The 21,264-nt window shown below is 36.8% G+C and overlaps 1 protein-coding gene across 1 annotated transcript in view; it reads left to right on the forward strand.

Moving 5' to 3' along the window:
- The first annotated feature begins 10 nt into the window (after nucleotides 1–10).
- Nucleotides 11–21,264, forward strand: part of CPNE3 (copine 3) — a 31,336-nt gene continuing 10,082 nt past the window's right edge. The window contains exons 1-11 of the mRNA XM_084306798.1: nucleotides 11–122; nucleotides 8,201–8,340; nucleotides 8,917–9,096; nucleotides 10,032–10,106; nucleotides 10,554–10,625; nucleotides 11,514–11,597; nucleotides 13,214–13,303; nucleotides 16,704–16,802; nucleotides 19,009–19,095; nucleotides 19,692–19,751; nucleotides 20,894–21,027. Coding sequence (XP_084162924.1) covers nucleotides 8,209–8,340; nucleotides 8,917–9,096; nucleotides 10,032–10,106; nucleotides 10,554–10,625; nucleotides 11,514–11,597; nucleotides 13,214–13,303; nucleotides 16,704–16,802; nucleotides 19,009–19,095; nucleotides 19,692–19,751; nucleotides 20,894–21,027 — 1,013 coding nt within the window. The 5' untranslated portion in view covers nucleotides 11–122; nucleotides 8,201–8,208. The remainder of the gene's footprint in view (nucleotides 123–8,200; nucleotides 8,341–8,916; nucleotides 9,097–10,031; nucleotides 10,107–10,553; nucleotides 10,626–11,513; nucleotides 11,598–13,213; nucleotides 13,304–16,703; nucleotides 16,803–19,008; nucleotides 19,096–19,691; nucleotides 19,752–20,893; nucleotides 21,028–21,264) is intronic.

Here is a 21,264-nt window from a genome sequence, read left to right on the forward strand (position 1 = left end):
TCCGTTCCGCCGGGGGGAGCCGCGCATGCTCTGCCTCGGTACCCTCAGGGCGGAGCGGGGCCGCTCGGTGCGGGCGTGGCGGAGCCGCCTCGGGGTGAGGGAGCCGCCGTGCGCTGCCGCAGGTGAGGGGCTGGAGGCGGGGAGGGGGTCGCGGCTGCTCCGCTAGGGAACGGGCTCGGGCGCCGCGCTGCCGCCCGGGTGGGGCCCCTCCGGGCAGGGTTCCGCTCCCCGGGCACAGGCGGTGGCTCAGGTAACGGAGGGCTGTTGTGAAACGGCCCCGTGGGTGGCTGCTGCTGTGCTCCTGCCGCGGGAGAGCGGCCCCGGAGCAGCCTCCTGCGAGCGCTCAGCCGCCTGCCCCGGAGAGCGGAGCCCCGTGGGTGCCGCCCGCCTGAGCTTGTGAGGGCTGGGTGCCGGTGTGGGGTGCTCAGAAACCTGCCTTCGCCCCTCGGAGAGGAGACTGGCAGGAGTTATCGGCTTTCCTTGAAGTAAACGGCTACAAACAAGGCGTCCGGTTCCCGCAGAGTTATTGTTGTTCAAGTGTTTGGGGCTTATTTTTCCGCCCTGCTGCTGCGTGACGTGTGAGGCTCGCCTTAGCAGGCGTGCTGCTGGTCGGTTTACTTCTACATTAGGACAAAACTAAACTGTGAAACTCTCTGCTTCTGCCGCTACTGTCACATAGTCAAAGGGCATTAAGAGTCCTCAAGCTAACATACACCCTCTTGCCTCCAAAACTTCATCTTGCATTCATTTTCTTTGGAGTTCTATGTCTCAAAAAGTTCAGGATATTTTAATGGTCATACAACAAAGCGTGTTTAATGCAAGTGATTGCTGTCAGACTTACTCCTAGGTGTTTTTTTTTTTTCAGTTAAGGTTTTAAATTGTTAACTTAAATCACACATACAGATCTTATTTTCCCAGTTTACGTAGTCACAGAGATAACTTCTTTTTTCAGAGTAGGCAGAGCTCCATATAAGCGTTATTCATTGGAAGAATAAAAAGTAAAGTAAAGTAAAAAGATGTGTAAAGGAGCTAGAAGAACCAAACAGAAGTCTATTTACCTGTTTTAATGTTAGGGAGAATGCTGTTTTTCCAGTATGCATGTTTGTGTTAAATATATAAGAATTAATCAGTACAAATCAGTTACATGTGACTGTTAGACTATTTTTAATTGAGTTGTTAAAGGCAAATGCCCTTAAGGCTAGAGGTAAGCCATGGTAGCTGTTTAGTAGAGACAACACAAAGACCCATCTTCTAGGTGTAAATGTGGCATAACTTAGCTAATGCTAAGTCTCAACTCCACAGCTGAGTTAGCTTAATGTTGTTACCTGGGGTGGAGTTTTTTCTCGGTTCTGCTCTAGAGTAAGGTAAATGCTGTCATTACCACAGTTTCCTTTAAGAAACACCCATTATTTAAAGAAAAAGTTACATGTTTAGATATTTTTTTTTCCTTTCCTTATTAATTTTGTTAATTTTTTTAGACACAGGATGACTTCCAATATAAGTAATACATGATCAAGTTAGTATCAGTGAGCATTAGTTCCTTCTAAACCCAACAGAGTTATTTCTCTTGGTCAGTTGGGCTAAGGTTAACAGCCACTTCCAGCATCACGTTTGACATTGTGGTATGGCTTGTTAAAACAATCAAAGGAACTTTTTTTTTTTTAAATTCTCATCTACATGTTGTATGTTTACTTTCCTCATTTGGTGTTTAATTGTACTTTATACGTGATTCTTTTGCTCAGGGATTTAAGAGTGACGTTCCTCGACGACTGAAAGATTTCTGAATGTAGGGGTTTTGGTGCTGGCTTGCAGAGTCTTAATTTCTGTTAGTCTTGACAGAACAGTCTTTTGGATAGTGATAATAGTGGAATAGTGATTTAGACCATACTTTCTTCTGTGGTTGAAAGAATATGCTGTAGATCCTTCTTATCCTGTGGCTGGATCTGGTGCACGTGTGAACTCACTGCTCTGTGCAAGGCATGGTTAGGAGAAAGATGAAATAGTTGCTAGTTGTGGTTGGTGGCAACTGTCTTCTGGTACTTCTCACATCCAGGAGGGTTATCAGCACGTCCTGATGGTAGGTGAGTAGCATGTGTGCAGTAATCTAATGGTTCCAGGAAGCAGTATATTTGCTGTCTTAGTGTGTTCAGAGCTACTCCCTAGGAATATGCAGAGCAGGCATGTGTGATACCTCCCAGGGATAATGAATACAGAGTGCAAGTAGGTGGTACGATACAGAATTGAAAGACAAGACCAGAGAGCTGTTGGTTGTCCCACAGGAGGATTTGAAATATATACCATGTAAGGTATAATTCTCTGAATGGCAGTTTGAAGTTAGTGCTGTTTCTTGTACTGAGATAGTAAATGATGTGTTGGACCAGTGTGGTGTAGTGTTTCTATTGATTTTTCTTAGAGAACCTTAGGCAGCATGATGAATATAACTTAAAGATAGATTTTTATATTTAGGAGCCACCTACAAATAGTTGCCTGACTTGTTACACCAGTGTGCTACCAATCCAGTGGATAAATATTTGAGCTACCTGATTATGATGAATCTTTTATAAATAGATGATTCATTGCTCATAGAGAAAACAGTATTTCACTCATGCCTCAGATTCCTTAATACTAGCTCTTATTTAACTGGAGATTATGCAGAGAAAAAAATGAGCAGTGTGGTCACTGTGGTTTTATCAGCATAATCTCATTTGTTCAATTAAGAATGAGATAGTTCCTCCGTGCATCCGAAGTGATGTGTGTGAGGAAGACAGAATTTACACTCAAGGTTTTGTGCGACTCCTAGAATACTTGGTGAATGATTCAAGTTGAGGTGAGATTCTTTTGATCTGCTTCTATTATTCAACTTGTCAGACCATCAACTAATGCAGCAGAAGAGTTTTATCAGCAGTGTTGTCTGTAAAGAAAAGAAAGCAGCAGTGGAAATTCAGATTTGCGGTACGATTTTTAGAGAAGCCTCAAATGTTCAAATGCAGTGCTGAAATTAGGTTATGAAATGGTCTTAGCCTTTCTAACTTCATGAAATGGCACGAGGTGGTTTGTTTCTTTAAGAATTGAAGGGTTGAATTGACTTTATTTGAAATACACATCTGTGCATTACGTGTTCTAGTATGATTGGAGATCATAATTCTGTTGGCCCCCTCTGGGGGTAAAAGCATCTGTATTTGTCACAGTTTCATTGTCAGTTTCTTGCAGCAGTTGTGGCTTTTTCTGGGAATATGTTGTTCTGTGTTCTTTGCACATGCAACAGTTACAAAAAGATGTCAGGACCACTCTGATTACGGATTGAGAAGGTTACCTTTCTCAGGCAGATGTTGTCTCACAGGTTGTTTTCATTGCATTCTTATTTTGTTCATCTTTGTGCTGCCTCTTTGTTGGAACCCTCCTTGTGAAGGGCTGTTGCAGGAAGTGCTGTTGTTGCTTGGTGAGAGATGCAATAGAAGAGGTTCCAAGGAATACAGGCCTAGGGATCTTCACCGCAAAATACATATATATATATATATATATATATATATATTTGCAGGAGATGGCATCCTAGTCCTATCTGAAAGTACGGAGACTGAATAATTGCATATACTGCATGTTCAGGGCAGTAAAGCTACATATTCATTATTTCAGATTAGGGTTCATTCAAGACTAATTTATACAATATGCCTGTATAATTAATTTCCATGTTATTGTCTGCCCAAGCTTATGGGAAATGCTTAATAATCCAAGGAGAATCAGAGTACTACTTTCATAAGATGTTTTTCAGTCTAACACACAGCTTATGTAAAATGCTTAACTGTTGTAGTGCCTAGAAGTGTCAGTGAACAGGAACAGGCTTTATTAACAAGTTCTGAAATGTCTCCCCCTTTTTTTTTTTTCTGTGTCTGTCTGGGCACTGTAGCAACAAAATATAGAGCTTTTGTCTGCTGTCATTAGTAGTTCACAGCAACTAGGAAGTGCTCTGCTAGCAACAGCTTGTTCACATCAGAACAGGTTTGAGACTTGTGACTAAAGTCAGCAAAGCCAAACCCAGCTAGAGCAGTGCTCACTTCATTAGTCCTTTTGCCTTGCTGTAGTTAGGTATTTCTGCTTATCAGATTGGATAGCACCTGCTGTAAGGAACACACCTCAACACTGCACTGCCCTGGAAGTAGCACTTGGGCAAGTCTGTGCTCTCCTCTGGTAGGTATTGCAGCATTGATGTGATTGCTGCAGTCTGAGAGTACCCAAGTGCTCTGTTAGAAGATGATCCTGATAAGAGAGCTGTTGCTTTCCAGGTGGAATGCCCTGCTTACAGTTCCTGTTCAAAAGGAACTGGGTCATTTGGCGGACACCGCTTGTCTTCATTAGAATCCCTGGGGGAATTCAGGGAACATCATGATCAGTGGAACTGCAAGACAAGGCTAGTCCTTGACTTGCTGTTTTGCTTTGATAATGACAGCCCAAGCAGAAATACCTGCAATATATTTAGTTGAGCTAATCATGCTCTTGAATGCCCTAGGCTTTTTGTAGGGTCAGGAATCAGCATCTCCCTTGTGACTGTACACTGCTGCAGTTCAGAGTCTGGATGTCGCAAGCTCTGCTGAATTGTTTAGTAGTTCAGTCTCCCCTCATCCAGCATTATCAGTGGTTTTTAAGAGCCTGCTTACACTCCTGTGGTCACAAAATCTATGCCAATAGAAAGGACTGTCTTGTCACTGTCAACTGGCCCCATCCCAGTAAGCTTTTATCTTGTTTCATGCCATATCCTACCTGGAGGACAAATGGCTGATAGTTTGAGAAAGGCTGAGGTTTGGGTTATATTTGGCTGATGGGGAGTTACTTTCATAACAGCTAATTGCATAAATAAGTGTATTGTTATGTGATGTAACTTACTGGCAGTCAAGGCTCATCTTACCAGATCCCAAACAGTTTCATCACTTTGTGTAAAGTTATTCCAGTATCCCAAATCTGCAAGTAATCTAGTCATGTGTTTGAAATATTTTGCATCTGGCTTGCCTACTAGATCTGGTAGTTTGTTGTGGAATGGCATTTCGAGAAGTAATAATACATTACTGCAGCTGTGATTCCTTCTTTCCACCATCCTGAAGAGACTGCAATTTGCCAGACTCTGTGTCCCAACAGGTTTTCAAAAAGACAGCGCTTAAGTGGCAGTGACTCCCTTCCACGAAGGTATTTGTCCTCTTGGGAATCCCCCCACCCGAACCTGTTCTGGAAGTTTTCACCTAACACAGGCTTTCAGACACGAGGAGAATTGGGTGGAGCAGAGATATTCTTGCTCTTATGCAGCACGGGATTACGAGGATTCACACAGCGTGTGCAGAGCTCTAACAGCTGCTACTGGTTAAAAGACTCCTGGTTCATGTAGGCATGCAGAGCATGAGTACCCTTTGCAAGCTATGCACTGACTGCAGTGTTGCAAGGAAATTGTTTATTTTCTGCATGTTTTCACTAGTGTAAATACTGTTTTGGGTTAATGAGATAGGACTTCTTCCTCACCAGTGTGTATATTATTAACGTTTAGTGTTTATAATGTTACCTAAACATCAGGTTGTATACAGCTATTTACTATGAAATATATGAGCCTTACATTATTATGGACAATCATGTTGTCTTTTTCAAATAGCAGAATTATTTCTTGAAATACGTTAAAATGTTACAGACCTCTTCAGTTATAAAAATAATGATTTCTAATATTCTCAAAATCTCTGAGGAAAGTGACGTGTTATTTTCATTTTGCATCTTGTGAAACTGGGAAGCGAAAAGACTAAAACTCGGGATTTGGGAAGTTTTTATTTCTAGGTTTCAAGTTGAGTGTCCTCTGCTCAGGTAAACACATTCTTGTTAGAAGCTGTCTTTTAGCTACTGTGGACACAATTACTAGGTCTTGAACAAGAACACATATTTCAGGACTGGGAAGCAGGCATTTTAATCCTTACCCTCTCTGTATGTTAAAGGATGCTTTTTGCACCGTGCCTCTTTTGCTGAATCTGTTCTGTTCCCACACTATGTGCATAGTGGGGAGACAGTGACATGCAGAGGAGGAGAGGAAGTCACAAAATCAAAGTATTCATGTGAGAAAGTGCTTGTGGCACGAGAGAACTGGGACGTGCGTGCACAGGCTAAGAAGAAAAATCTGACCAGGTTTTTAGGTTGATCGAGTGCTGTCCATTTACAAGTGATTATGGAAAGATTACTTAGCCACATGTCTTCAGTTAAGGGTCCTTTCCCAAAATCCAGGTTAAGGAGTCTCAGTGAAGTTAGGGCAAGAAAATAGTGAATTTTTTAGAAGTAGGTCTCAGTTCAAGTGTGAATTCTGTTACATCTCATGAAAACCCTTTCTACCTGCTGCTGTAGCATCAGTGGGTGTTAGAGCATCGTTCTGTCAGCAGAAGATTGTTTTTCTGGAAACAGCCAGTAAGGAGTCACGCTCTGCTTTGCACTGGGCAAAGCCACTAACTGTTAATGAGCTCTGTCTGGCAGCCAGGAAAGCAATAGGGAATGGAAAATACCAGTATAAAAAGAAGCAGGAAAAAAGGGGCTGACAGCTTTTTAAAAGTATGCTTTCTAAGCCTAGGAAACATCAATTTAAAAACTGTCCTCTATGGTTGGAACTCAGAGCTTTGCTTTTTTTTTTTTTTTTTTTTCCTCAAGGACAATGTGTGAAACTTCGTAGTCTTGGGAGTTCGAGCTGCTCAGATGGAATCACATGTAGGTGTTTGGGGGGTGCAGGAGGATTTCCATAAGTCTGATGTGCTTCTTAGAAGTAGTGTATATGAGTGAATGTTTGAGTGGTTCCTTTACAGTTTATGTGTTTACTTCAGTTGGTAGTGGTCCCTAAAGGGTCCATCCATCTCTAAGGCAGCAAAGCAGAGATGGAGAGGCAATATACAAAGTGTGCCCCAGTGGAACACAAGAAGCCTCAGGAAAGCTCCCTCAGACTACATTGTTTTCTTTCTCCCGTTTTCAATTCATTGGTCCTCTTTTCCATCATCATCGTTTCCCTTTTTGTATGTAAAAAAATAAGTTCTTTTTCACTAAGAGTCATATAAATGTAGTGAAAGGAAAAGGGCTGAGCACAGTTTCAGGTGCACTGTACTGTAAATGATGTAAGTAAACTGGCTAGATGGAAGCAGGTGCTTTTCCTTCCTTATTCTGTGCATTTTCACGATAAGTTAACCCAGAGGGATGCCATGTCTGGACTGTGGACTTGCTGTACAAAAGAAAAACCTGAAGCTAAAGAGGCTTAGGAACTTCAAAGACAATCTGATTGTGGACAGAGGGGGAATTTTTAGTTTCTGAATCAAGGCTTACCCTCCAGGGAGATGCTAGAAATGTTGAACTGTAACTCTTGAAGAGTAAAATCAAGAGTTTCATAATATAGACAATATCTGTTGGTCAGACCTAGTTTAGATTGCAAATTATTGTTAGGCCACATTGGGCTTCATAATTGGTAATGAAGATGTTTGTTTGTATCTGCTCATATAGTTTTTGCAGTTCCAGTAGAGAATTATTGAGAAACTTCAACGGAAACGTGAGAAAGCTTTCATTTTTTTTTTTTAACTGAACCTCCAGGAAGAATGCTTCCTCCTTATTCTTAGTTGTTACTTGATTTCAAAATTTTCTATCCTTGTTATTAAAGTTGTCGTTGTTCTTAAAGATCTGCTAAGCAAGATTGCTTGCTCTTGTTCCCTGTTTAAACTCCTTTTCCAATCCTGCCGTGCTTATCACTTCAGCATGTTGTTACAAAGATTTGTTTGGGGGAGTATTTAATATTTTTTTTTCTAATTCATTGAATTATTATTAGTATCCACATTATGAGATACTGGCATTCATGTGGGTTTTACAAGATGAGATTTAGAGTATGTGAAATTTTATTGTCAGCAGTCCAAACCACTGTGCTTTGTGGCATATCCTGTTTTGCATTTGGTTCCTCAAGCATTCTAAGAAACTTAATCTTGTTTCTTATTGCAGACTTTGAAATGAAGTTTTATCCCAGTATGGCAAAGCCAAGAATATGGTGGTAATGCTGTAATCTTGGTACCTCATAAATTTTTAAAATGGTATTTAATGCCTTAAATTATGCTCCTGACAAGCAAATGTTTCTAATGATCAATCATAGAATTAATGCATTGTGACAATCACAGTATTTGCTTTTTAATCCATTTAAAAAATAATGATTTCTATTGTTTTCTAGCTTAACAAATGGCGGCGCAGTGTGTGACAAAGGTGGAGCTGACTATTGCATGCACCAATCTCTTGGATAAAGATGTTGGTTCCAAGTCAGACCCTCTGTGTGTGCTTCTCCAGAATACAAGTGGTCAGCAGTGGTATGAGGTAAAATATGATTGCTCTCACGAATCTGTTAAAAACAGTCTAGCTTGTTGAACCTTTTAAAACACTGGAGCATAAAACATCATTAAAATATTTTAAGTATATGCTCGCACCTTTGAACACTTCTCATTAGGTTATGTTTATAATAGGAGTGCAAATAGCACACTAATAATTGCTTTCTAATAAATACTTACCTGGTCTATTTTACCACTGTTTTCCCCAGCCAAGACAGACAGACAACCCTTCCAAGTGCTTAAATACTGCACTCCAAAACTATGGTCTCATCCTTGATTTGACAATATGCAATTTTTATATTATATTATGTTATGTTCTTTTCTGCGAGTAGATAAGATACTCCTTACAGGGAGCAAAGAAAAACAGGACTTTATGTATATCTGACTTACCACAGTGTGTTACAAAATCCATTGCTGTTTGTTGTATTTGATGAAAAGTTTGTTGAAAGATGCGACTTTATACTATGAAGCACTTCTGAAAGCCCTTAGCAATGTTACTTGATTTTGGTGCTTCTCGTAGTTGGTTGGTGAAATTTTGTGTAAAGTGGTATCTTTCTCTCTGCAGGTTGATCGCACAGAAAGAATTAAGAATTCCTTGAGCCCAAAGTTTTCAAAGAAATTCCTAATTGATTACTATTTTGAGCTTGTTCAGAAACTTAAGTTTGGAGTATATGACATTGATAACAAAACCTTTGATCTGAGTGATGATGACTTCCTAGGAGAATTTGAATGTACACTGGGGCAAGTAAGTATGCAGATTATTTCCCTTATAATTAAGAAAATATAAATTAAAGCAAACCATTAACCACTTTTATCTTAAATTTATTAATTACTGTGTTCTTTTTTTAGTTGGGTTACTCTCATGTTTAATAAGTTCCCTCTTTTTCCCCCCAAGTCTCAGTTCAGTAATACTTTTATTTGCAAAAGATTTTGAGATGCTGCCTTAAAATGTGCTTTAGAATGATGACTGGATTGCTATCTGAAAGTAAGTGGACTATCAGTGAGCCCAATATAGTAATTTATATTACTTAGTATAATACTCAAATTCATATTTTTATGCCCTGAAAAAGAGAATTGGTGTATAGCAACATGTGAGTGTACACAAAGGCCATATTAATCTTAATTTGCTCTTCATTTAAGGCACACAGTGATTCTGGTTCTACTTATTATTGATTTCATTCCCATTTCCTTCTCAAATTTTACTGTTAATGTTACTGCAATTAGGAAGGTTTTTTTTAATCTTAAAAGATCCTTCAAAGGCATTTCTTTTCAAGAGAGTCTTCTTGGGATTTATCTCCCTGTGCCCAATTGTCTAAGTGTCGTTTTTTTCAAGTTCATTATAAAGACAAGCATTATGAAATGAAATTCATTAACAATTTAATAATTCATTCTTAAAGTAAAGAAATACAAGTAGAATGAATAGAAACACTTCTGAGAAACCATTACCCAAAAAGGCTAAAATAAAGTCTACTAGAAACACTATAGGGGAAGAAGTGATGCTTGTTTGCATGACAGACACGTTGTGTTCATAAATGTGTTTAGTGAAGCTGTGAAGTGTGACTTGCATGTGCTTGAATGGTGGTTATGAAAAACATACATACCTCACTATTTCATTACATTCATTTGAAAATCTATTAAATTGATCTAATAATCCTTGACACTCAAATTTTATCTTGGCAGATAGTTTCTAGCAAGACGATAACAAAACCATTAGTACTTAAAAATGGCAGACCTGCTGGAAAAGGAAGTATTACGGTAAGACAGTAACTCACTTCAGCAATTATACTTAAGTATTGTTTTGTTTTATTTATTTATTCTGTAGCTTTAACACAGTGGGTCTCGTACAATTCTATGAAGAATGTGTAGTATTTTCTTCTCCAGAAATACTCTTTTGTCATCCAAAAGGAGGGTTGCCCAGCTTCTGTGATTGTAAGACTCACTGCATCCATTCAGATAATTCGGGCTACAGTAAAGCATCTGATGCACTGCTGTTAGGGCAGTGTCTTTAACTGTCAGTGTCATCATTGCGGTTAATCCTGATATCTAAACAAATTATCACTCCCTTTGCCCCCCGTTTTTTACTGGCTCATTTCTGAGCAAACGTGACCTTTTGAAATGGAACTGTCATAGGAGTATTGTGAGCACTATGAGACAATATAATTTCTGAATACAAAACATATATGTATTTTTTTTTTAACCTAGATTACAGCAGAAGAAGTGAAGGATAACAGAGTGGTTCTATTTGAAGTAGAAGCAAGAAAACTGGACAATAAGGTATTTAAGTGACTGCTGTTTCTTTGGTAAAGCAGCAGAATCAATTTTGTCAGAAGACAGAACATCAAGATGCTCAGTCTTAGTTTTTGCTGACGTGATTACATCCATTAAGATTTTGCAAATGCTAAAAAAAAAATGAGGGAAGATAGCTTCAGAGTAACTTCATTGACTATGTTCAAATGAATTTTGATACATTTCTAAATTAGATGAGTATATAGTAGGGATATTCTGTAAACAGCACTCTTCCATTGAATTGTAAGTCTTTATGTTTAATTGCAAAGATAATGGAGTTCTGATATATTCATTGGCTTGAATATTTGTGTAACTGTTTACCAGTTAGTGCTCTAAAAATGGTAAAAAAGAATAAGTACACTTAGTCTATAAATCTGTTATGTTAAGTATTTTGGTTAAAATGATTGTATTTAGAAAAACTTCTTAAAACAAAAAATTAATATAATTTTAATATTTAGCTTCATAAAAATTATTTTTAAATTAATTATTTTTAAATTAAAAGTAATTTAAAACTTTATTTTAATTCAGTAAAGCTAATGTTGACTGAATTTTAATCCATCAATTTAATGATATTTTTGAATTGGATCAAATTCTTAATGTACTTATATCATAGTACTACTGTAAGTATTAATTTTCTTGAACTTTATCTTAGATAAATTGAAATGCATCCCCTGTTATTTCTCTTTCACAGGTGGTAAAAAAAAATATGATAAATTATATCTGATAAATATAATAAGAAGTGCATTTCTTCATCTAAAGTATTTGTTCCCTGAATATTTAGTTTACCTTTTGTTAACCTAAGTGCGTTTTAACTAGTGTTTAATCACATTCATGCCACAGGCTGTTCTGGGATAATTACATGTTATTTAAATACAGGATTTTTTTGGGAAGTCAGATCCTTATCTGGAATTCCACAAGCAAACTGGAGATGGAAACTGGGTGATGGTTCACAGAACAGAGGTAGGATATTTTTTGTCAACAACCTAGAGGCTGAGGTAATTTGATTTCCAGTATGTCACAGCATTAGAGGTACAGCACCTTACAACCAGAAGAGAGAGTGGTCTGGTAGCTGACATGCAGGTGGGTTAGAAATCATGTCAGCTTGACTTTCTTATATGACAGAAAGATTACTGTACTCTGGTTTTGTTTTTAATGCCATCCTATTTTAAATGACAGAAAAAAATAACTTTCTGTAATCTAGAAGACAAATGCTTTAAAAAGGTACTGAATGCAGACAGATTTAACTGTTGTTCTGAGGGTAGAATTCAGGCATTCCTGTGACCGTGTTGCCTTTATGTCAGTGTCACCTAGCTGAACTGTTTACTAATTAAAGCAATTATACTGGATGCTTGCATAGCAAGGGCATGCCAAGGATAATGCAGAGTGAGGGGAAAATGCACTCAAGCAGCAGCAGCAGCCTTCCAGACAGGAGGTAGGCAGGTTCCATGGCAGCAACTGGCAGGAGCGGGTTCAAAATGTTCCACTGTAACATTTTGTGTAAGCTCAGGCCCTAGTCAAAACTTAGGAGGTATGCACATTGGAAGGGGTGCATTCATTTTCATTTTGAGAGACAGATTCTGAAGAAGCACAAGTCTTTTTATTGTGAGACTTATAAAAATATTTTCCCTCACAGGGTGTTTCAGCTGCATGAGAAGTATCTTTACCGTGAGGATTTTTTCATCTTCAATTTAAATAATGAATAAATAATAAATCCAGAATTTACAGTTCCAACCTAGGACTGGCTCTTTGTTAGAGTTTGAAAACCATGTGTGTGTTTGTTTACTTATGTTCGTTTATTTGTATTATCTACTGTTTTCAAAATAGGTATTTTTCTCTATGCACCAGTGCTGGAAGCATAAATATTGCTATTATTAGATATTATTAAATATTACTTGTTGCGTTTGATTTCTTTTGCTTTATAAAATCACTATTGGGTATTTCTATTATGGGTACTCTCCAGTTGACAAATTTTGAAGATCTTTCAGTGGCATATTTGTTTAGCTTTCAGCTTGAGAGACTGTGTGCAGTAAGGTGTTCTTTTATCATCATGCGCTATTTTTACTTAACTATACCATGAATTTCTTGAGGGAATATTTCCATAAGTGGCATTTCAGAATAAACACTGGCTGAAGAGAAAAGTAATCTCCAGAACACTGCTGTATTCAGAAATTCCAGTGTAAACATTTCCCGTTTTTGGTAATTGCGTGTGTTTAAAAAAAAAAACAACAAAAAACACTATATTTTTAAAATTACTTGAACAATGTCAGCATATTTGTAGATATAAAGAAATGGTAATTTTTGCAGGGTGGTAGCTGAATGGTATAGTAGATTACTGTGCAGTCTGAAAAATAAAGTTGGAAGTTCCTTTTGGAAAGATATCTTTTGGGCAATGAAATTGCATTTTGGGAATGTTTTGTTTATATCCTATGTGTTAGGCTTTGAGCTTCAGGAAGTGATTGACAGCAGCATTAGTCAACAGTTTTGCTTAGAACAATCAAGATGTGAAGGTATGACCAATTTTGAATCCCTGCTTTCCTCTCTAGTGAACTGTACTATTCTGTCTTTTATTCTTACAGGTTATTAAGAACAACTTGAATCCTGTTTGGAGGCCCTTTAAAATCTCTCTCAATTCTCTGTGCTACAGTGACATGGATAAGTCAATCAAGGTGGTGTATAAGAAATGTGTATATGAACTAATGTATTTGAATAAATATATAAAATAAATTAAGAGATGTATTATTCTAGTTAGTTTTTTTGTTTCAGATTGAATGGGAATTGGTAGAGTTTTTATTATTATTTGTTTGAAAGTAACAGAAGCACACTTAAGGGGGGATTGGTGATTTAAAAAAAAAAACAAACAACTTACAGTTTCAGTCTCAATGTTGGTCTTTGAAAGTCTGGGAAACCAGTTAAACAGAAGTGGCTTTGGAATGTCCAGGTCAGTTTCTCACTTAGATTGTACAGTTTTAATATTGCACCAACCAATATTGGTGCTGGGAAGATACTACATAGTAAAAGTTGCATGGTAAAGGTTAGAGTATGCTTTACTCTGTTATGTGCAATAAATAACACTGATGAAATTCTTAATAGCGGAAGATAACAGATGTGGACCAGATATATCTTGTAGATACCAGATTTTCTCCTACATTTCTCCTCAGATGAATCTGAACTTTCTGTCAGAAGGTCAACCACATCTGTGTAGTCAGTTTTACTGGGACTGGTCTTTAACTCTTGCATTTCAAATCTTACTTTGAGTAAACTGTGTTTAACTTCTGAATGTTTTTTCTTCAGGAATTTCCATAGTTTAGGGATAGAATTGAAGCTAAGCAACCAATCAAAATGTTATTTATAAGCTAATATGAACATGTTAGAAACGTGATATTTTAGTATTTGGAAAAAAGCAAAAGCAACAACAAACCACTATACTTTCTGTTCTTCCTCTGGGAAAAAGCAAATGAGAGCATGATCTGCATGTGACAGGTATTGGTTATATGGCTTGAGGCAGTCCTCGAAAATGCTTAACAGCCACAGGGTTGCGGGTGTTACAACCACCTTTATAGATTTAAATATGTAATTACAGAGCAGATTAATGAAGAACTTCACAAGCCCAGAACCTCAGAACCTGCTTTCCTTGCTGCTTCTGTGTTTTTTCTTTATGTTCCTTTCTTTCTCCCTTTTCCCTGAAATACCTGTGACAGCTCTTGCTTTGCCATATATTGTTGTAAACATACTTATCTTTTTCAGTAAACAGCCCTGCTAAAACTAAGACCATTTATTAAAATAATTATTTTAAGATGAAGTTATTCTCAACTCTATAATGGTTTTAATAAAGTCTGTTCTCTGGAATCTTACTTCATAAGTGTAGGTTTATCTCCAGAGGAAATAAAATTTAGTTGGGAGTTCTTGTCAGATTGCAGACAGACAGTAGGCTGAATTGCAGCTTCTGGTATGCCTTAACTTAGAAAACCAGTAGCTATCACTTCAAACATTAAAATGCAAACAGAATTGTATCATAATATTAATGAAGAATTAAACAATGCTTTAACACTTTTATACATGCACAGTTGCATACGTAATGGGCTATTGGTCATAGTAAGTAAAAACACTGACTTTTCCCTAATGAGTGGCTTTTTATGCATTTAATGGCTTAGTTTGTGTATTCCCAGCAATACACAAACCATGTTGATTATTTGTCTTCTGAATTTATTCCTGCATACTTTGTGTGTGTGTTTGCAGTCACTGAAGCCTTTCTGTGCTGAAAATATGAGCCTTTCAACTGGAGCAAGAATGCCTAGCTCTGCTAGGGAAAATTTATATGCAGTCTTACCACATGGTTCCCTGGTGTTATCATGTGTCCAAGAGAGCATATGTGGAACACAAGGAACGTTTCTGTCTTGTCTGTACTAAATTTTGAAAATTGGGTTAGATCGATCAAATATATCAAGCAAGACAAACTTTAATCCCTTTAAAAAGAAAAAGAGAGAACTTCTCCAACTGTGAACAAGTACTGCAACTTTTGGCTCAAGAAATGACTTCAGTTTTAAATTTCAGTTACCGAAGCGCTTGGCTGAGTATTTGTTTGGCTTATTTATGGTGTTCAAAAGAGTTTACACATCATCTGCCATGATTGATATCTGTTGGTACTGTGAATGAGATTTAAGTTGCTATTCAGTGCATGCGCATGCATTTTATTTATTGGTGCATTTGAAGTGTTGTAGGAGTAGTACAGCCAACAATGTAGAGGCATGCTCTCCACAGTGTAGAATATGCTATGTACACATCATATTTTGTACTTCAACATTACTGCTTGTTTCTGGAAAGTTAATTTTTCTCAGAAGCTCAAATATATGTTAAAGCTGTTTGTTTTTCTTTGTTATTCCTAAATGAAGTGGCCAATGCAATTAAACTGTGTTTCAAATATAACAAAACTTTTTTTCAGTGTTGAAAGAGAGATGTGGAAACAGTACGTCAGTTTAAGCCACATATATACACATATATATTATTTACATATACATGTTTATTCAGGAAAAAATTCTTGAGGTTTATGTTTTGATTCCAAATAACAGGAAGTTTTTTCTTGGACTATTGTTTTTTTAGTATTTTAATTTGTTTTAATTGATTTTTTAATATTATTTGATTAAAGTTAACTAGCATGTCTGTGTTGTAAAACTGAAATAAAATATCAGAAATGAATGGCATGTACAATTATTAAAAACCTATGCAATTATAGTTAAATATGTGGGTTTTTACTTAGACAATTGAAGAACATTTGAAGCTTGAGCTTTCAAAAACTGAGTACGTTATGATGAAAGTAATGGTGATAAAATAATGCTCACTTAAGCTGATAGATTCTCAAACAGAAGAACTGCCTGTTTTTCCCTTGTTCTGCCTTCCTTGGTTGGATTGGATGTTGAAAAATGAATTGCTCAAATTGAATGGTAAAGTCTTACCATTAAACCAGGCGAGAACGTTTATTTTTAGTTGACATTCTGATCCATGAAGTGTGTATCATGAAGACAGTTTTCTAAGATTAAGGAAAATTCAAGTCCTTTCTAGATTTTGGACTGAAGCTTCATATACTTATAAATTCTAAGCTATCTTGGAGTTTAATAAAGTAATATTCAAGTATTAATAAAACTCTCCTGATTGTGAATAAATTTGGTGAATTTTTAGGTAGATGCTCAGTGATTTGGTTAAGACCTTCACAAAATCAAACATAATCCTTGATGACAGTAAAAGGCCTATAGATCATTTTCCTACTCTTCCCTTCCTCTCAAAATGTAGTTTGATATAATTTGTGTTACATACTGATCTGAGACCTGACACTATTTAGTGTTCTCATCTGTCTTCCACTTCAGTGGAAGATCTGCTGGGTAAATTCCTTTACCCAATCATAATGGTTAAATGCTTATGCAACCCTAAGACTGCAGCACAAGAAAAAACTCCATGATGTAAGAGTTCCAGGAATGTTTTGGACATTCAGGTTTATGTAAAAATGTCACTGTGGTGCTTATTGCTTTGGTAGGCCAATTTCTGCTGCTAACACTGAATAATGCTTCATTTTAGGTTGAGTGCTATGACTATGATGGTGATGGGTCTCATGATCTCATAGGAAGTTTTCAGACCACGATGTCAAAACTGAAGGAAGCATCTCGATCCTCACCTGTAAGTGTTACATAGTCTAAGCTGCTTGTATGTTTTTGATAAGCTGTTTTAGTCATTTTGGAACAAAGTTTACATCACTCAATTTTCTGGTACCTAAGTTGTGTTAGGCTACAGCTTAACAATATTACTGTAGTTGAGGCTGACTCAGTCTTTACAATGTGAATCCGCTTTCCTATCTTGGTTAGTATTTTTATAAATGTTATGTATCTAAATACCAACCATCATCACAAATGAATTTAATTAATCATAAAAGCCAAACAAAACAAACAAAAAACAACAAAGAACAGAAATCAAACAATTTAAATGAAGTATGGCACTTCAGTGAATATGGAAAAACTTCAGTATTTATATTACTGCACAGAACTGCACTTGATATGTTGCAATAGCTGGCTTGTCTTTGAAGTGAAATTACTTTTTGTGTTCTGACAAGCAGTAACAACTTGCAGACCTTGTAATAAACAGTATCCACTTGAAAAAGTGAAAGAAATCATTGGTAACCTTAACATTAAGCCTTTGCTTTTATGGACATGTATGTTGCCAAAATATTTTACTATTTTTCCTTTAATTCTGAAAACCTGCAGAATTGCTCCTGAATTGAAGATGAGATAGATATATTGAGTGCCTGCTTACACTTTTTTGACATCTTGAGTGTTGTATTTCTACTAAATTCTTCAGAGCTGTTGATGTAGAGCCTTTAACTGTAGGGTTTTTTGTTTTTTGCTTTTTGCTTCAAGCCTTGCCATGTGTTTTTTTTTTTTTTGTTGACGTCTGTTCCTGAATTCATTTTTAATTAGAGGGTTTAGTTTAATGCCTATTAATGGCTTGTATTGCTTGCAAGGAATTTTGGTTACTGTTTATTAGACACATCCTGCATTTGTTGGCTACTTGGAACTCTTAAGTGTTTTTTTTTCGCTTCTTTCTAGATTTTCAGGAGCCAGATGGTGTCAGTTTTGCTTTCCATGCTTTTAATGATTTGACTTGCACTTTTCTTAGAAAGCAGGATCATAAATTGAACACACCTAGAAGGATTCTGCACATTCACATATTCAATCATGTGTTTTTGGAAAGAACTGTGATAGTGATTTCCCAAGCAGTATGAAGCATGGTTATGTGGAGGCTCTCTGAGAATACAAAAATTAATTTTTCCCTAGTAGCATAATAGGTGAAGTTTATTTTGAATTTAAAGAAAATATATTTTCAGTGATAATCCTCCTGTGCTGTTTTTGGAAATGCTTTTGGACAGTTGTTTTCATGAGAACTATGGCTGTGCCTGTTCATAGTAATTTAGCTCTGTGTCAGTAAGGTGGAGCAAAGATACAAGATAATACAAGTAATGAGCTGAAGGATCCTTCTACTTTTAAAAGGATCTAATCTGTAATCCCATGTGATCTGATTTATTTGATAAGGTCTGTAAAATATTTCCAGTATATGTTGGCATTTGACTTTGTGTGTTCTTTAGCTATTCCCACAATTTTGACATCAGTTGTCTTTGTAGATTTTTTTTCTAAGAGATGTAAAGAAGAGGCATATAGACTTCTCAGGTGCTAACATTGTTAATGCATTCTGTCCCTTTTTTCACTTGATATTAATTGCAAGATCACTTTAACTTAAAAAAAAAAAAAAAAAAAAAAAAAAGCAGTGGAACTTGTTTCTGGCAGAGAGTCTGAAGGCACGGCTGGAATACCTCAGACTTACTTATGCACCAAACACGCTGGATTGTGTCATAGTGACTGCATGATGGCACTACCTGCTTAACCTAGCTAAGCCAACTGCTGATCCTGCTTTGCAGTTAAGGTATTGATTTAGTTAATGAAGCCTGAAGAAATGATTTTTGGAAAGCTTAAAAATATACTTTCTATTTCATTATGTTACTGCCACTGCTGCTGGGAAAAGTGATGATTTGCCTGAATTTCTGTGCCTTTACTAAAAACGTTGTTGGTAAGATCCTCAGAGAGAAAAATATACAGAGTTGCCTAAACAAACTTTTTTGTAGTCTTCTGTGTAAGAGAGGATTATCAGCTTCTTGATGGGAGGATGATGGGATTTTTCTCCCTGAATTTGGCAGGCTGGGTTTACTTTGGTTTGATAGTAAAATAAATGCATTTTTAATACAAGACAAAAGTATAGGTCTGAGAATGAAAACTTTTGAATGTGTCCCATAAATTACATTTATGATGTTTTGTTGTTTTCTTTTGCATCCATGCAGGTTGAATTTGAGTGCATCAATGAAAAGAAAAGACAGAAGAAGAAAAGCTATAAAAACTCTGGCATTGTGAGCGTTAAGCACTGTGAGGTCAGTAATATGTTATAGTATGACTTTGCTTTTAAGTGTTTAGCCATAACTCTCTCCTAGTAATGCTTTCATCCTCAAGCTGTAAGAAACTTCACAATAACTGAAAGTGATAGATATAATAAATATTTAAGTATTCTGATTCGTATAAGGAGAGAGATTTACATGTGAATCACACCTGTCCTTGACTGCCCCCCCCCCCCCCCAACCCTCTAGAAGTCGTCTGTATGGAAAAGGTTGCTTTACCAATTTGTAAGGCTGTTCCTGAAACACTGTGGTTCCTAACTTACTATTTTATGGTGAATCACTGTCTGGTAAGTTTATTTATAAAATGACGTATTAAGTTAATGGTGCTTTTGGAGCTGCTGTGTTGTCTGCCTGTTATTTTGTAAGAGCTATGATTCTGATGCAAAGAGTAGCTGGTAGTATGCACTGTAAGTATTGTCGCTGCAGTGGGAGACACATCGATAGAGTAAAAGTAGTGATTTTCATGGGTAAAGATAAATCTGGAACATCAAAAGTTGCTTCAGTAATATTTATCGTTCTCCCTTTCTAAAAAAAAAAAAAAGTTAATTTCCATCTTTGACTTTTATTTTTAGATCATAATAGAATGCACATTCCTGGATTACATCATGGGTGGGTGTCAGCTGAATTTCACAGTAAGTTAGATCATTTATATAAAATTTGAATTTTTGGAGCAAACTGAACTTTATCATTGATTGCCTGTGCTCTTTATTTGATTATTGTGTTTTTATTTTGTTCTTTGGTGTGGAGGGTTAAATCTTGTCTGGCCACCAGGCCACAATCTCACTCCCCTCCTTAGGAGGGCAGGGGGAGAAAATAAGATGGAAAAGTTTGTGGGTCAAGCTAAAGATGGAGAGAGAGCTCACTGATTACAGTCATGGGTAAAACAAACTTGACTTGAGGAAGGTTTGTTTAATTATTGCCTACTGAAAATACAGTAGGATAGTGATAAACAAATTTTAAAAAAACAACTGCCAACCCTGCAGCTCCTGCTGCTGCAAAGACCTTGCCATGCAAACCAAATGCAAGGGGGGAAGCCATTTTGCCAGAGTTTTAACTATTTTTTTTTAGGAAAAATCTTCTTTACTCCTGGTACAAAAGTCTGAACCTGTGGTTATTTTCAGTAGGAACTGACAGAGCTGTGTAGAAGGAGACCAAGGAGAAATTTACAGTTCTGTGCTGTTCAGACTTAATTCATGGTGTTTTTCTTTGCTTGTTTGCTTGTTTGTTTATTTTTTCATAATAAATGTCATGAGAAGCTTTCATGTTGTGTCTGGCTTCCAAGTTGTATAATTCATAAACCTAAATGCTGCACAAATAGCAGTAAAATGTCTTCACCCTAGTAACATATCTCATCACCAATACAGAGAAGATCTTGACCTCTTGAGGTCAGAGAGAGAACTATTTCTAGGCATCTGTTGGGTCTGCCTAGTTGTATGTCTGAGAAGAAAGATGTGTATGACAAGAAACAGGAGTTAATTTTCACAACTGTTGAAGAGCTGTTGTGAATAGTAACTTACAGTAAATACAGGCAAAACCTGACAGATGGAAGTAATTTCAGTGCTTCCAAGAAATACAGAGCTTCTGCTGGTCTTGTGGTGGCATTGATTTAAGAGGGCTAAGATTCCAAGAAACTTGGATCTTAAGTATTGTGCCTGTTAGAAATTTTTTTTTAACAACAGTTTATAACTCCTCTGTGGTTTTCACTTTAGCTTTGTCAGAGATTAGAAGCATAATTTCACCTCTAACAGCAGTTTGTAAATACTCTGTTTGACAGGTGGGGATAGATTTTACAGGCTCAAATGGAGACCCGCGCTCTCCAGACTCCCTTCATTACCTCAGCCCTAATGGAGTTAATGAATACCTAACAGCCATTTGGTCTGTAGGGATGGTCATTCAGGATTATGATACGTAAGTTTTAATTTTTTATTTAAATATTTTTAAAGTATTTATAGATTTTTGTTGTAGCCAGTATTGAAGATACTAACATAAATAAAAATGAAAGTTCTGAGCTGAATGTAGAGCTAAAAAAAGACTTTGCAATCACTGTGTAATCACAAGCAGAATCTTGTGTTTACAGCAAGATAAGTAAGGCTTTTTATCTGTGATGTAAAGAGCAGCATTAATTTAAATAAATGCTCAATTTTT

The sequence above is a fragment of the Netta rufina genome (genome assembly GCF_964035555.1).
Source record: "Netta rufina genome assembly, chromosome: 2".
In the NCBI taxonomy this organism is placed as follows: Eukaryota; Metazoa; Chordata; class Aves; order Anseriformes; family Anatidae; genus Netta; species Netta rufina.